Source organism: Rousettus aegyptiacus, unplaced genomic scaffold (assembly GCF_014176215.1).
Source record: "Rousettus aegyptiacus isolate mRouAeg1 unplaced genomic scaffold, mRouAeg1.p scaffold_m13_p_7, whole genome shotgun sequence".
Classification (NCBI taxonomy): Eukaryota; Metazoa; Chordata; class Mammalia; order Chiroptera; family Pteropodidae; genus Rousettus; species Rousettus aegyptiacus.
Genome location: NW_023416310.1, coordinates 48,126,312 through 48,140,746, shown reverse-complemented (window position 1 = coordinate 48,140,746; position 14,435 = coordinate 48,126,312). Strand labels below are relative to the sequence as shown.

At 45.3% G+C, this 14,435-nt stretch overlaps 1 protein-coding gene and 1 pseudogene across 6 annotated transcripts in view; both read right to left on the bottom strand.

Moving 5' to 3' along the window:
* The window catches only part of TET3 (tet methylcytosine dioxygenase 3), a 98,945-nt gene that overhangs the window by 15,265 nt on the left and 69,245 nt on the right, over positions 1–14,435 (bottom strand). For all 6 annotated transcript variants that reach the window (XM_036223936.1, XM_016130594.2, XM_016130593.2 and 3 more), the window contains 3 exons: positions 9,084–9,177; positions 2,886–3,094; positions 1,540–1,690 (listed from right to left, as the gene is read on the bottom strand). In XM_036223936.1, coding sequence (XP_036079829.1) covers positions 1,540–1,690; positions 2,886–3,094; positions 9,084–9,177 — 454 coding nt within the window. The remainder of the gene's footprint in view (positions 1–1,539; positions 1,691–2,885; positions 3,095–9,083; positions 9,178–14,435) is intronic.
* On the bottom strand, positions 7,943–8,061 carry LOC118605760 (annotated as a pseudogene).

The following is a 14,435-nucleotide window of genomic DNA, read 5'->3' as shown; positions in this document are numbered from 1 at the left end:
TCCTGACTGCACCTCCCTGGCTGCCACCCTGATGCTGCCACCAGCACAGTGGGGGCCCAAAGCCAGCCCAGCATGGAGGTGAGGCTCATAAGCTCTGGGCAAACACAGGCCTGGGCTTAAACCTTGACTTCACTATCACTGCCCTATGATCTTGGGCAAGCCGTGCACCTCACTTGGAAAATGGGGAGTAATGGTGCCTAGGTCATCAGGGTGTTGTAAAATTAACTGAGCTACGAGAGGTGCTGGGCAGAGGACTCAGGACTTAGTAAGTACACGTACACAGAGAAGGTAGCTGATGGAACAGGAGAAATCTTGCTGAGAAATTAAACCAATGCATTTTCATTCTTGGTAATTCCTAGTTCCTCGTGGCCCTGGGACTCCTGCATTCATTGAAGCTACTGCATTTGCTGCTTCTGGGGAGGGCAGACACTGTCATAAATAAAAGTCTAATGTCAAATCAGACTATTAGACTACCTCACGTGACAGTCCAAAGCCAGGCTTTGAGGGAAAAAAAGGGATTCTAAATTTGAAAATGCTTCCTTTTATTTCTGCAACACCAAACTTGGAAATATGAAATCCGAACATAGAACAAATAGGCCCCAGGGCAGTCCCCACCCTGTATAAAAGGGGGACGCCCTCTTCATCTGAGGAGCTTGGAGAGATTTGGGAGCTATTGGCTGGGGTTGAGACGTTGCCTGGATTCCAGCGAAGGGACCCAGAACCCCACCCTCACAGAAGCGTAGACAGGGAGGCTGGGGTGGAGATGACAGAGAGCCGAGACAGGCCTGCCCCTTCTTAGCATTTGGAACTCTGAGTGAAGATCACCTCCTAGGACCCCCACTTCACTGCATGGGCAACATGGGAGGTAGCAGAGGAGGAGGTGGCCTGACTTGACGCTCCTGGTTCCCACAGCCTGAGTGTGGCCTGCAATGGAGACCCAGGGACCCCTTGTCTGGTTGTCATGGGGTTGAGAAGGAGGCCTGGCCCCCAACGAGGAGACTGCAGAGAGGAGGCCTCAGGCCTAGAGGCCGTACTGTGTGGATGCTGGCCCAGAGCCCCACGACTAGGCCAGGCCCCTAGTAAGGAGACAACTAAACAACTGCTTGGAGACATCTGCCCAGCAGCTAGACAGGATGAAGGATACCTCAGAAAGTCAGGCATTGGCCCAGAGAATGGCCCAAGGCTGAGAGGCCCTCTTCCTGTGATACTTCACAGATCCAAAAAGAACACCTTGGGAAGAATGGTGGGAAAAAAATTACCATTTAAGAGGGTTAAATTCTGATGAGGAATTTGAATGTTTAACTTAAAGAGCCTGTTTTAAACCGGAAGAGTCTGACGCTTACCTGTATCTGGTAAGCCTAAATTTTTACTCACTGTACCACCTCTACACATTTCACAGCGAATAAGCAAATAAAGCAAGTTCCACTTTCTGTACATCTGTGTCACGGTGGGTTAACCCCAGCTCCCACCCAGACAACAAAAGACACAGGTGGGACAGGGTGTGTGGGAGTGTCTCGCCGCTCCCTGTGAGCTCCTCACCTCCTTGGGGTTGTCCCCTGCGAGGCGGAACTTTCGAGGCGTCTTGCTCCGAGCGTATTTGCAGCCGTTGAAGTACATGCTCCAGGAACAACCGAAGGAGAAGGAGGCACCACAGGTGTTGGGGTCTTTGCCTTGGCAAGCGCAGGTCCGGCTGTAACACATATCACGTGTCACGCACACAGACACGGTTTGTTGCTGTTGTTGTTCTGGAATCTTCCTCCTCCCTCAAGAGGAGGCCCTGCTGAGGCCTGGTATCCACTGGCCTCCCAGTGACTTGGACTATATCCTTCCCTGCCCTCAAGTGCTTCCCCAAATTTCCTTGGGTACAGAGCCAGCACTGAGCAGCCCATTCTATTCTCACTCCTGAGCCTGGAGGTCTGAGAGTCTGTTGTTGGGCAAAGCGCGGGGCCTGTTTGAGATAAGCCAAAAACCTGATAAGATTTATATTTTGCCTTAACTCTAATATCCTGACCAGCTCCAACACATACCACATAGATGGGGATGACGTGAACCACAGGGTGTGAACACGCCTGCTTTCTGCAGGCCTGGGTGCTGACAGGCCTTTAAGCAAATGAGTACTGACATCACAGTTCAATGCTTAATAAAATCCATAAGCAACCCAAATGTTCCTCAACAGGGGAATGGACAAACTGTGATACATCCATACTGTGGAAGACTCCTCGTCAGCGAAAAGGAACGGGGTACTGATACACATCCACGGATGACTTTGGAAACACTGCACTCAGAGAAAGAAGCCAGACTCAAAGCCTACACACTGTATGGGTCCATTTACATGACATTCTTGCCAAGACCACCTATAGGGATAGGAAACAAGCCTAGTGGTTGCTGGGGCCGGGGGAAGAACATGCCTATAATGGAGCATGAGGGAAATTTTTGCATGATGAAAACTGTTCAATATCTTGATTATGGTGGTGGCAGCTACGTGGCTGTAAACATTTGTCGAAGCTCTTCAAACTATATACTTCAAAGGATGAATTTTACCGTAAGAAAAAATACCTTAATTTAAAAAATGGGGGTGGGGGGAACCCTCTGAAGGTAGGTTTTATGAATACCATTGGTGCCTTATATTGGTGCGGCACTCAAACACTTTTCACACTTGTTACCATCATTAGGGCTTCAGAGTCGATAGGTGCACAAGGGCAACACTGAGCCCAGTCAACAGACCCTCCCCAGCCAGGACCAGAACCCAGGTCGGGGCTGTGGGTAAGCACTCTTTCCACCCAGGCCTAACTCTGCAGGACAAACAGCGCCTTGGATGGGGCGAGTGGCTTCTCAGGGCTGCCCGGAGTCCCCTGTAGCTGCTGCCCGGCGCCCTGCCCACGTACTCATCGTTGAGGCCACATCTCCGGCTGGTGGGGTTTCCGTACTTCCGGAGGGTGTCAGTGAGCTCCTGGTAGAGGGTGTCTCCGAGGCTGCGGGGGATGCCCTCCCAAGCCAGGATGAGGATGACGATCACGGCGTTCTGGCAGTGGTGGCCCGCCCGGTGCCGCACCAGGCAGAGAAGCTTCTCCTCCAGCGTGTGCCTGCGGATCACCTGCAAGAACGCAGGGCAGGCACAGTTAACTGCGGGAGCCAGGCACCCACGCTCCTCTGCACAGGGTGCCACATGCCCCTCACCTCTGCTGACCAGACCTGGGGGTGCAGGTCTTCAGGACAGTACCCTGGGGGTGTCGCACCCTGGCGACAGCAACCACAAAGGCTAAGAGACAATTATAATTAGGGAATGAGAAACATGAAAAGTTATTCTTTTAAGAAGAAAATAAGAAATGATTAAAACACTTAAGTTACTGATGATTTATATGGACTTAGGAGTAAAAGTAGAGATAAAACTGTAAGCCAGAATATACTGAGATTTTTACATTGTCCTAAAACATTTGCAGAGAAAATGCTGCATATCTCTATGTTTTCAGTTAAAAAGCAAGGACCTCGGTGATGTGAGAAACTCTCTTTGGCAGTTCCTCAAAAAGCTACACATACAATTACCATATGATTAGACGATTCCACCCCTAGGTATATACCCAAGGGAACTGAGAGCAGAGACTCAGCTAGACACCTGTACGCCATGTTGGGAGCAGCATTATTTACAGCAGCCAAATGTGGAAACAAACCAGTGCCCATCAACTGATGAAAGGATAAATAAAACATGGCACATCCAGGCAATGGAATATTATACAATCTTAAAAAGGAACGAAATTCTGCTACAACATGTATGAACCCTGAGGATCAAGTGAAGTGAAACAAGCCAGACACAAGAGGACAAATGTTATGATCCCACTTACACGAAGTATCTAGAATAGGCAAGTTCATAAAGAGAGAAAGTAGAACAGTGGTTCCTGGTATGAGGGGAAAGGGATTGGGGAGTTACTATTTAACGGGTAGAGAGTTTCAGTATGGGATGATGAAAAACTTTTGGAAATAGACTGTGGTGATGGCTGCATGACAAGGTCAATGCAGTTAACACTAATGAACTATACTCTTACAAAGAGTTACAACGGCAACTTTTGTTATGTATATTCTAATACAATTTTAAAAAGATAATGTAACATATCAAAAATCATCTGTGTATTTTAAAATGGGTGAGCTATGTCATATGTGAATTATATATCTCAACAAGACTGTTGACAAGAAATCTAGGGCCTTGGGCACAGCACTGCTTGCTCCTCAGGACCCGGCCATTCCCTCACTCAGGTTCTCACCCCACTGGTCACTCACTCCCCGAACACTGCCCTGGCTCATGAAACAACCAATCAAGGCAAAGGGTCCTGGGGGCTGGGGAATGAGGTGGCTGAATCTCCCTAAAGGATCCCAAGTGAGTTCTGTGACCAGATAAGATGTGGGGGCCCAGGAAGAGGGGAGACTGGCAAGGCCTTTGAGTGGCAGGCTGATGGAGACTCAAGGTGGGGTTCCAAGAACTATCAGCAGGGGGCTTATTTGTGTAAATAGCTTCCTGGTGTAGGAAGGGGTAGAGTATAAGGGTGGTTGTAGGAAGGGGTGGGGTGGATGCTTGGGGGAGTAGAAAGACTGGGAGACCAGCTGGGAAACCACAGACATAACAAGCAAAAACAAAGCCCTGAACTAGGGCAGTGGAGAATGAATAGGAAAAGGAATGGATTCCAGAGACGTTTAGGAGAAAGGTAACTTTGGGACCACCTGAGTGAGTACAGGGACTGAGGGACAGGGAGAAAGTCTTAAATGACTTCCACGTTTTGTGGCGGAGGAGAATAGGTGAGTGTTGTTTATGGGGAACACGGCAGGGCTGGGGGGTACTTTGGAACATGCAAATAGCTGTTTCCAGTAAACCCAACAGAATAGGTCTGGAGGTCAGGAGACACCCAGGCTGGAGACAGACTTGGTCACAAGTATGTCAGTGCAGGGAGTGTCAAAGGGGCAGCCAGGCAGGCAGTATAAATGAGGAAAGCGTGCCAGATGTAGGACTAGGCAGTATGTGGACCATGGCAAAGCACAAGCACCATCCCCTTCAAAGAAGTAAGCCAGGCCTCTCCATCTACTGCCTAATGCAGCTACCTCTTTTAATTTTGCAAGGAGAAAACAGAAATCCAGATTTTTATATGCAATCTCCCCTTATAAAGATGTGAACATCAAATCTAATTTTTTGTGTAGTAAAATACACAGGACATAAAATTTCCTACTTCAGCTATTTTTCACTGTACAGTTGAGAGGCATTAAGTACATTTATATTGTTGTGCGACCATCATCAGAATTTTTGTCTCCAGAACTTTCCCATCTTCCCAAACAGAAACTGTACCCATGAAACACTAACTCTCCATGGTCCTCTGACCCTAGCTAGCTCTGGGTAACCACCGCTCTACTTTCTGACTCCATGAATTTGACTCTGACTCTGGATATAGCACATGGATGGAATCGTATAATATTTGTCCTTTTGTGATTAGCTCATTTTACTTAGCGTAATGTTCTCAAGGTCCATCTATATTGTAGCAGGTGTCAGAATTTCCTTCAAAATTCTAAAGGACGCTTTGCATGCTAAGCAAAATGTATCTCTGGGCATGGGTTCCTGCTTTGAGCCATAAGATAATGGTGCCCCCCATGGAAGCATCAATGATATTATTTTAATTGGTTTTTTGGGACCAGGAACACGTGAACAGTATCTGTTAAATCACACATGTGTTAGAACTCTCTGGATGATCGCCTGGCTTCCCGCTCATGGCACCAGCACATCTACAGGTACTGATAAGACAGTAGTCTCCATGACTTGGGTTCTCAAGGCACTACTGTCAACCTCCTCTCACTAGCTTATCTCATTCTTGGGACATGTGTTTGACCATGAAGGGAGTCACCCGACTTGTCAAGTTGTGATCGATCCACATCCTTTTGGTTTCCCAATTGGCAAACACACAAATGTCACTAGGCACAAGAAGAAGCTCTCAGTGTCCACACCTTTATAGGCCTATGGGTACACTCAAAAAAAAACTAGAAGAAAACAATAAAGAAGAGCTCCCTACCCACACTCTATGAAGGAACCCAGCAGGATGGAATGCATAGTGCAAGAGTCAAAGGCCAACAGAAGGCCCAAACACAGCAACACCTGAACTTGGTATCACAAACGGGTCACATACCATCACAGCATCATAAACATCTCACCTAGATCCTGGGCAGGAATTTCTCAAACACTGAACTGAGAACAATCTCGCACCCAGTAGAACCACAAGTCTATCCTCCTGTAACCCCCATCCTTGGTACTCAGTTCCAACCCCGGGCTCCCCAGTAAGTCTGCTCCACCATGGTCCTGACGGGCCTTCAAATACCTGTCATTGGACCTGTTACCTTTACAGACTGGCCCAAGCAGCATCTCTGTGGTTCTTCTCCCAAAAGCCCGTTTTTGCTGTCTGTGGTGTTTGTTTCTAGCATGCTCCCATTTATCTGGGCCTTCAGAATGCTACCTAGGTCAGTCTCTTACTCCTACACTCAGTGACTTTCACACTTTGTAAAGGCCACCTTAAAATCAGAGATTACCAACGGCTGTTTGGGTCATCCCCCTGTCTTCTTAACAAACATTTGCTGGGTACCCATGATATGCCTCAACTTTGTCCCCAAGATCCTAGTCAGTCAACTCTAGAAGTTGTCAGGCGCACTGCTTTTTAGCTAAAGGTACTGGTCAGAGCTGAGGCTGCAAATCGAAACACAAACCCTGGTTGGTAAAGAAAACCCAGGCTCCAGACACAGGAGCAGGCAGAGTGGGGAGAACCACAGGATACATCATCCACCAAAGGCGGCTGGACACTGCCGCTTGCCTATGGCCATATACCACTGTCCCGAGCTCTTGATACCACTCTGCCACCAGGAATAATCTGTCCTTCTTGGTGTTTGCAGGTCGCTTCCCCAGGGGGGCAGGGAACACCTGGCCCCTCTCCACTTTCAATGAGGTAGAACTCTTTAGATAAGCCCTACCAACCAAAACACATAGTCGTTTGGTGGCTGTATAGGCAATATCAAGAGAAATCCACTCCACTAAGGGAGATAGCTAGAAAACACACAGTCTTTTTTTTTTTTGCCACTGTAAGAGTTCTATGCTCTACCACCATTTGCTTTTCTCATAAAAAACAATTTCTTTCCTCTCTCCTTTTACCTTCACTCATCAGATACAGGAATTTCCCCTCTGGGAACACTGTCACTATCCATTCCCCGCTATCTGGGCTTTTCTTTCAAAGCTGGCATCACCTACCAGGGCTCGGTGATGTCACTCACAAGCTGTTCACAATATTCAAGTTCACAGTACTCAAAGTGCTCTGTCCACAGACCCTGGAGCACACACTGAGGACCAATTCCTTCCCCTCCATCATTCTAGTCTCCTCTAATAGTCCCAGGAACTGACCTCATGCTGTACCTGGGTGCCTCCCTCCTCCCCTACTCAGGTCACGGTGCTCTTGCTAGCCCTCAGTAAGGACACACCATGGGTATCCAGGGGCTGGAAATGCATATTCTCCTCTTCGGTGCCATCTACATAGCCAGCTGTTTCTGAACCTGGAATAGTCCCTAGCTCTTCTACCTATGCTCCAAGGATCTTCAGTTTCCGGCCCAAGAATTTGGAATTGCTCAAGGACTGCATGAATTAGGAGGAAAAAGAGGCAGATGTCACTTCCCTGATGGGTCCTCTGCAGGGATAACGCCCCACACTGATCAGCCACAGATAGACTCAGTCAGCCTCCCACTGAAATGGTCATCTTTCGTAAGGGTGAGGACAACATGCTTCTTCATGCCTTTGAATGCTCTAAGCAGTTTTAGATTCTTTTGTTGTGCATAATTCTGCAATATTGACTGAAAATTGCTCCAGATAGATATGTGGTAGTTCAAATTCAGACACTTTTTCTTCTCTCTCTCTCTCTCTCTCTCTCTCCTTTCTTAACGCTTACAGCACCTGGTATTCCTAGGTGGTCTCCCATCCAAGTACTAACAAGCCTCGACCCTGCTTAGCTTCCAAGATCAGATGAGATCAGGCATGTTTCAGGGTGGCATGGCCGTAGCAGACACCTTTTATTTTCATTAAATGCAAAGGTACTAAGGCATGGGGTAGATAACAGATAAGAACAGGCACATGCACAGATGGACACAGGCTGACAAAGACCAGTTATCATCGTCCCTCACTCAAAGTGAGCTATGTGTGTTCATCTGGGCTTTCTGCTTTTGCCCACGTGACCTTCCTCGTCAAGAGTGCGTCTACCCTCTCCTCAGCCCATTTAACATGGCCATGCATTCATGGTCCCACACATGTCCACCTTCTCTGGGAAACCTAGCCTGACTTCCTCCCAACACTCATGTCCTTGTCCCTGAACTCTCTGGTACCAAGTCAGCCTCTCAAAGTTAAACCTCAATTATTCACATCTTGTAATTTTATTTCCTGTATCTAGACATCGTAAGCAGCTGGAACACAGGGACAGAGCCTTCCATTTCCCCCGCATATCCCCCTACTCTACTATGCACCTGGTTGAGCTCATAGCCACCTGATGACCTTCCTGTTGCTCCCAAGCACTCATTCTGCAGTGGTTCTAGAAATCAAGGTCAGAAAACTTTGGGTGAACTTAGGGTCTGAGGCACTGACAGCTGCCTGCTGAGATGCTCAGGCTGCTTATAGGAAACAGTGGCTCAGAAGCAAGGTAGGAGCAAGGCCCCTTCCAGACAGGAGACAGGAACACTGGAAGCTCCAGCACATGGAGGCAGGCAGAGGAATCAAACAGTTGGCCACAGTGCAGTAAGATTTTTCATGCCTCGAGCAAGACGCTACCTCTAGCTTCTCCTGTTTTCCAGAGAGCCCTAAACCACGGGACGGTATGAGCTGAATATAATGACTAGGGCAGTTCTGAGGCCAGCCCCGGATGCCAGGTGCTGGCATTTAAACAATAGGACAAATAGTGGAGGCTGGGGAAAATGACTCTAACCAACCATCAAATGCCAGTTCCAAGGTTGGACAGTAAACGTGTCTGGTTCCTCCACACATCCCAGCTCTGGAGAGTGAGGCAGAGCCTTGGCTGCAGGGTTAAGACACTCACCCACTTTGCAATGGGGCAGCCACGTGAGCTCTTCCCCTCCTTCCCGGTGTAGATGACCTTCTCGATCCGGATGGCTTTCCCCTTCTCTCCATACCTGGAGAGGGAGACAGCAGCACCATTAGCACAGTGGAACCCACGGAAGAACAACTTATAGTAAGAAAGCAAGCCCCAATGGGTTTCTATTACTGTGGGGGCAACAGAGAAGAAAGAGAAAGGTGTAAATATTTATTCTGTGCTTAGAGCCTCTAAGGACACAGAGGCCACTTCCAGGTTCCTAAGGCCTCTGGTTCATCGGCCCAGCTCTGTCCAGGGCAGAGGGAGAAGTCCAGCAGAATGTCTCTGATTACTGCCTCTGAGCCTCCAGGAAGGTACTCAAACCAAAGGCCAAACATAGGCATGTGTATCCAGCCCTGTTAGCTGAATCATTCCGAGTTAGCTATTTATAAATTCAATAAACAAAAGAAAATAAATGGGGAAACTCTTATTGTTCTCTTTCAACAATCCCCAGCTGACATTTGAACATGATGACAGCTGAGGCTGGGAGGAAGTGACCCTACAAAGCACAAACTGGCCCTGAGAGTCCCCTGGACAGTAAACATGTCTGGTTCTCACACACACTCATGCCTTGGCCCACCCACACATGCACACATTCTGGGATTCTGAGACCATCTTATTAACCACAGCACATTCACAGGTGATGAAACTATGGCCTCCAGAGCTGAACTGACCTGTCCAAGGCCACACAACCACTTGCCGTGGGGGGTGGGGGGAGGTGGAGATGCTTAAAGTGCAGCCATGGAGATCAGACAGGCTGGGCTTGAGTGCTAGTCCAGCCCCTTTCTTGCTACAAGGACTGTAGCCATTTGACTGAACTTCCTGAACCCTCAGTTTTCTCACCTGTAAAATGGAGTTAAAATGATTCCTACCTCCTACGCTTGGAAAAAGATCAAATAAGGTAATCCATTGGGAGTACATTATTTAAAGTGCTTTGACGTTCCTGACATGAGGGAAGAGCCCAATAAATATTAATTACTCTTAATAATGTAAACAGCCATCTTACTGAATTGTCTCATTTTTAACAGCTTTTTAGTTTCAGGTATAATATTGTATCATCTGCAAATAGCAGTCACTCGCTACCTTTTCCTTTGCACTCTTTATGCCTCTGTCTCAGTTTCTCATCTCTCTGTACAAGCCAATGCTTCCGAAGTGCTCGCGGGCATCTTTGCTTATTTCCTGATTTTACCAGAAATGTTCCCAACTATTCATCACTGAGCATGAAGCCAGCTGACTTTGGGACAGAGACAGATACTTCTTTACTTTGAAGGGTTCTACTAAAACTTTCTGTTCTAAGGATTTTTTAATCAAGAATTGATTACTTTTTTCAAAACATTTTAGCATCTAAGGAGATACATGATTAAATGGTTTTTCTCTTTTGGATAATTAACGCATAGGTATGCTGTTTAAATCCACTGTCCTTAGATTTCTGTAATGAATCCAGTTTGGTTACAGCATATTAATGCTTATCTCATCCACTCCACTTCTAGAAATCTCTACCTCAGAAACAACTGTACAAATACACCAAGATTTAGGAACAAGATAGTCATTGTTGCACTAACAACAGAAAAATCAGAAACAACTTAAGTATCCAGTATAGGACTGGCTAAATAAAATATAATTACTATAAATTTCCATACAATAAAAAAACCATGTAGCCATCAAAAGGAATTTGACAGAATTACATGTGCTGGCATGGAAGAAATTAAGGGGGTGGGGGAGAAGCAGCTGCAAACAGTGGGTATAGTATGACTGATCCCATTCAGTTTATAATTTCTTTATGTCTTTGTAAATGCTTAAAAAAATTGAAAGGTAAGTATCATTTTTTAAAAGTTTCTCCTAGGAAGGATAACTGCTACAGAGTTTTATTCACTCTAAACTTTTTAAAAAGGCTCTTTATAGATATGCTTTATTTTTGTAATTGGAAAAGAGAACAAATATTTAAATGCTGATCTAAGGTTTCTCTGAGTTGTCTCTTCACTCAAGGTCTCAGTGAAGAGAGGAAAAGTGTTTCTGATAATTACCACATTAAAATTCTAAGACTACATTAGTCCCTTATAGAATGTGTTTGGAGACAGGGCTCTGGGGAGTTTATATAACACAGTCTAGCTCAAGAAAAAAAGACTAGATAGTGCTGCTTCTGTTTAGGTCCTGGAAATCTTTCAATTCAACAAGCATTTATCAGGGAGCCACCCACGAGGGGAGAGCCTGGGCACTAGGTATGTGCTAGGGTCGCTGTGGAGACAACAGCCCGAGGTGGCTATAGATCTCTCACCAAAACAGAAAGAATATCATGTTCCCCACAGGAGGGTGAACTGAGGACAGTGACATGGGCTTTCTAGCCAGCACCTTTCCCACCAACCCATTCTTGCGAGAAACAGTTCCTGCAGCCAACTTCATATTCAAGAGCAAATAAAAGGGCCAAGCACTGAATGATCCACTAGACTTTTTTTTTTTTTTTAAACCAGAACTGTCGTGGTCTTTAAAGACAACTAACCAATTTAAGAACTCTCTCTCTCTCTTGCTTATTCATTTATTTATTATGGTGACACTGGTTAATGAAATCCAGCAAGTTTCAGGTGTACAATTTACCAGTAAGGCATATGTAGATGTATATTGCATTTTGTTCTTTTTTCTTAAATGTCTTACTTTTTGGTCTATCATTAAGAGGCCCTTTTAGAATGTAGATGAACTCCTAGACCCTAAAACAAGTCTGTAAGGACTGGCTGAAATCTTATTCTCAAGAGTAACCTGATCATCTTAGCTAATAGTTCTTAAATGGTGGTGCCAGGATCAGCATCCCCTGGGAACTTGAGAGGAATGCAGATTCTGGGGTTCAGAAACTTAGGTGTGGGGACCTGACACCTGTGCTTTCACAGCCCTCTGGGAGACTGGAGCAGCTCAAATTTAAGAACCACTGATCTAAAGTGGTGCTTCTTCGGGATTACCTCTATCGCAGAGTAATGAGACCAGCTCCCTTAAAATCGAGCACTTGCCAGCACAGTGCTGTGCTGGTTCTTCATTTCTAGAATGAATGTTGAATGAACTCCTGGGCTGCGGACTCCTCTTCCAACTGGAGGGCATGTGGCTCTGTGCAGCACACTATTCTTAGGTATGGGTTGGAACAAATGACTCCAACTATCTACGAAAATGAGGAGCTGGGTACCCAGGAGGCATGGAACACATAAGTAAATTGGAATATTTTGGAATTTGCTTTTGACTCCCACCTCCCTTTTCCAAATCTTTATCACATAAGCCAAAAGCACAGACACCTCCTTGATTTCAGTCTGCTACCCTTTCCTGCCTTTGGCGGACTCCTGGCAGTAGTCTTGCAGAGAAGTCTGGGGGAGGTCTAGGGAAGAAACAGCCTGAACCATTCACAAACTAGACCCCTGGCCAGGTGATTTTCATTAACTATTCATTCCCCTCCTTGCTCCAGAAAGGAGCTTAAAGATATGTCTATATGATGAAAATAACAGGTGATGGAATCAGCGTAAAGCAGGAAGCAGACATGATGCCCATGAAATGCAAGCAAGGGGGTCTTGTGTGTATTTCTGAGATGAACCTGGAACATTTCATCATGTGAGAAATAAAGGAAGCCAATGAAGACTCCTTAGAGTCATGTCAAAATGATTCTGGAGTGAAAGTGAATGGCCCCCATGGGCCAAAGATGAGAAATTATATATGTCCCTCTTAATGGGGGCACACAAATAGGCCTCTAAGCTTACTACCAGTCAACACAAAGATGGAAACACAATCTGTTACATCATTTACAAGGTCCTCCAGATAAAAATAAACCAATTGCTGAGAAAAAAAAAAAATACAAGTATTCTTGGTCTTGAGAGAAATTCCTCCCTTGGAACAGTTTCTGAATAATCTACATTTGGCTGTTATTTTTAAAGCAATGAGGAAAAAAAACAGACAAATCTCAACTTTATCACTATCTCTTAATCCCATTTCAAAACAAACTCTTCTAAAACTACGAGTTATTTAGACAGCTATCTAAAAATCTTGTAAAATTATGACCAAGAAACAAATACACACAAAAACTGTCCCAGATCAAATTTGTACATTTGATTCCTCCACAGCCCTCAACCTACAAATGATAGTGTAAGAATTTCTTTCAAAAAAATCAATGGCCAAAATGGTGCCCTGTCCAACTCTGGAACTGCAACTCGCACACATGTGGGCACACGCAGTCAGACAGGCGTGTACAACACACACACCCTTGTTTTAAACCTGTTCATTCTCATGGACTCGGAGGTACCCTTTCAAACGTCTTGAATTTACAGACTGGGTGTTTGATAACATGCTTTTCTGATGGGATACTTTGAATATAAATGTTTTCAGATGGTACGGGATAATTAAAAGTGATTATGGCAGATTACTGTCATCGATCCATGTCACCTTTTATTCATTCATGTTCCCTGCTGTATTAATGATAGGATTATTCTGGCTCCCCTGGTCAGACAAAACCTGGTTTCCAAATCTACAGAAACTCTGAGTCACTCAACCTTCCACACATCTGTATGTATATGTATGAACAAACATTTTACATCTACATAATCTCTGCCTTTCCTATTATAGTGCTTGTTATAAAAAGTACCGCCAATACACGTGTGTATGAGATAGACACCCTGTATGTAGTACTTACAAACAAGCTCTAAGTGTTTTACACACAATTCAGTTTATCCTCACAACCTTCCTATAATGTATATACTTTAATCATCATCCCCAATTTGCAGGTAAGAAAATAGAGTCACAGAGAATTTAAGTGACTTACCCAAGGACTCAGCAGTAAGTGGCAGGGCCAGGACTAAACCTTAGTCCAGCTTCGGTGTCCATATACTCTCAATCACACCAAGCTATTTTACCTCTCTACACACTGAAACTCAGAGCATTTAATATCTGCTGTGGACATGTACCCCAATTTTAAAGTCTCTACTCAAACAAACTGCTTAAAAAACCAAAACGGAACTATTATAAACCTTATAGTCTTGAGTTGGAGTTGGAAGTGTTAATATAAACTCATGATGTATTCAATAACGGAACGATAACAAAAAATCAAAAACCTACCTGCACACCTTAGCTCCTTCTACTGAAATGGCCTGGAAACAATGAGCACCCCAGTAGCAACGAGCATGCCTATCACCCAGAGTCTTTTTCCTAAATAATTTTTCCCACAATAAAAGGAACCGGCGCTTCTTGGATAAATGTGCAGTGTGAGCCCAGAATGTTTTGTCATATGAGAAATCAAAATAGCTATTAAAGACTCCGAGGCTCATATCAAAAAGACTC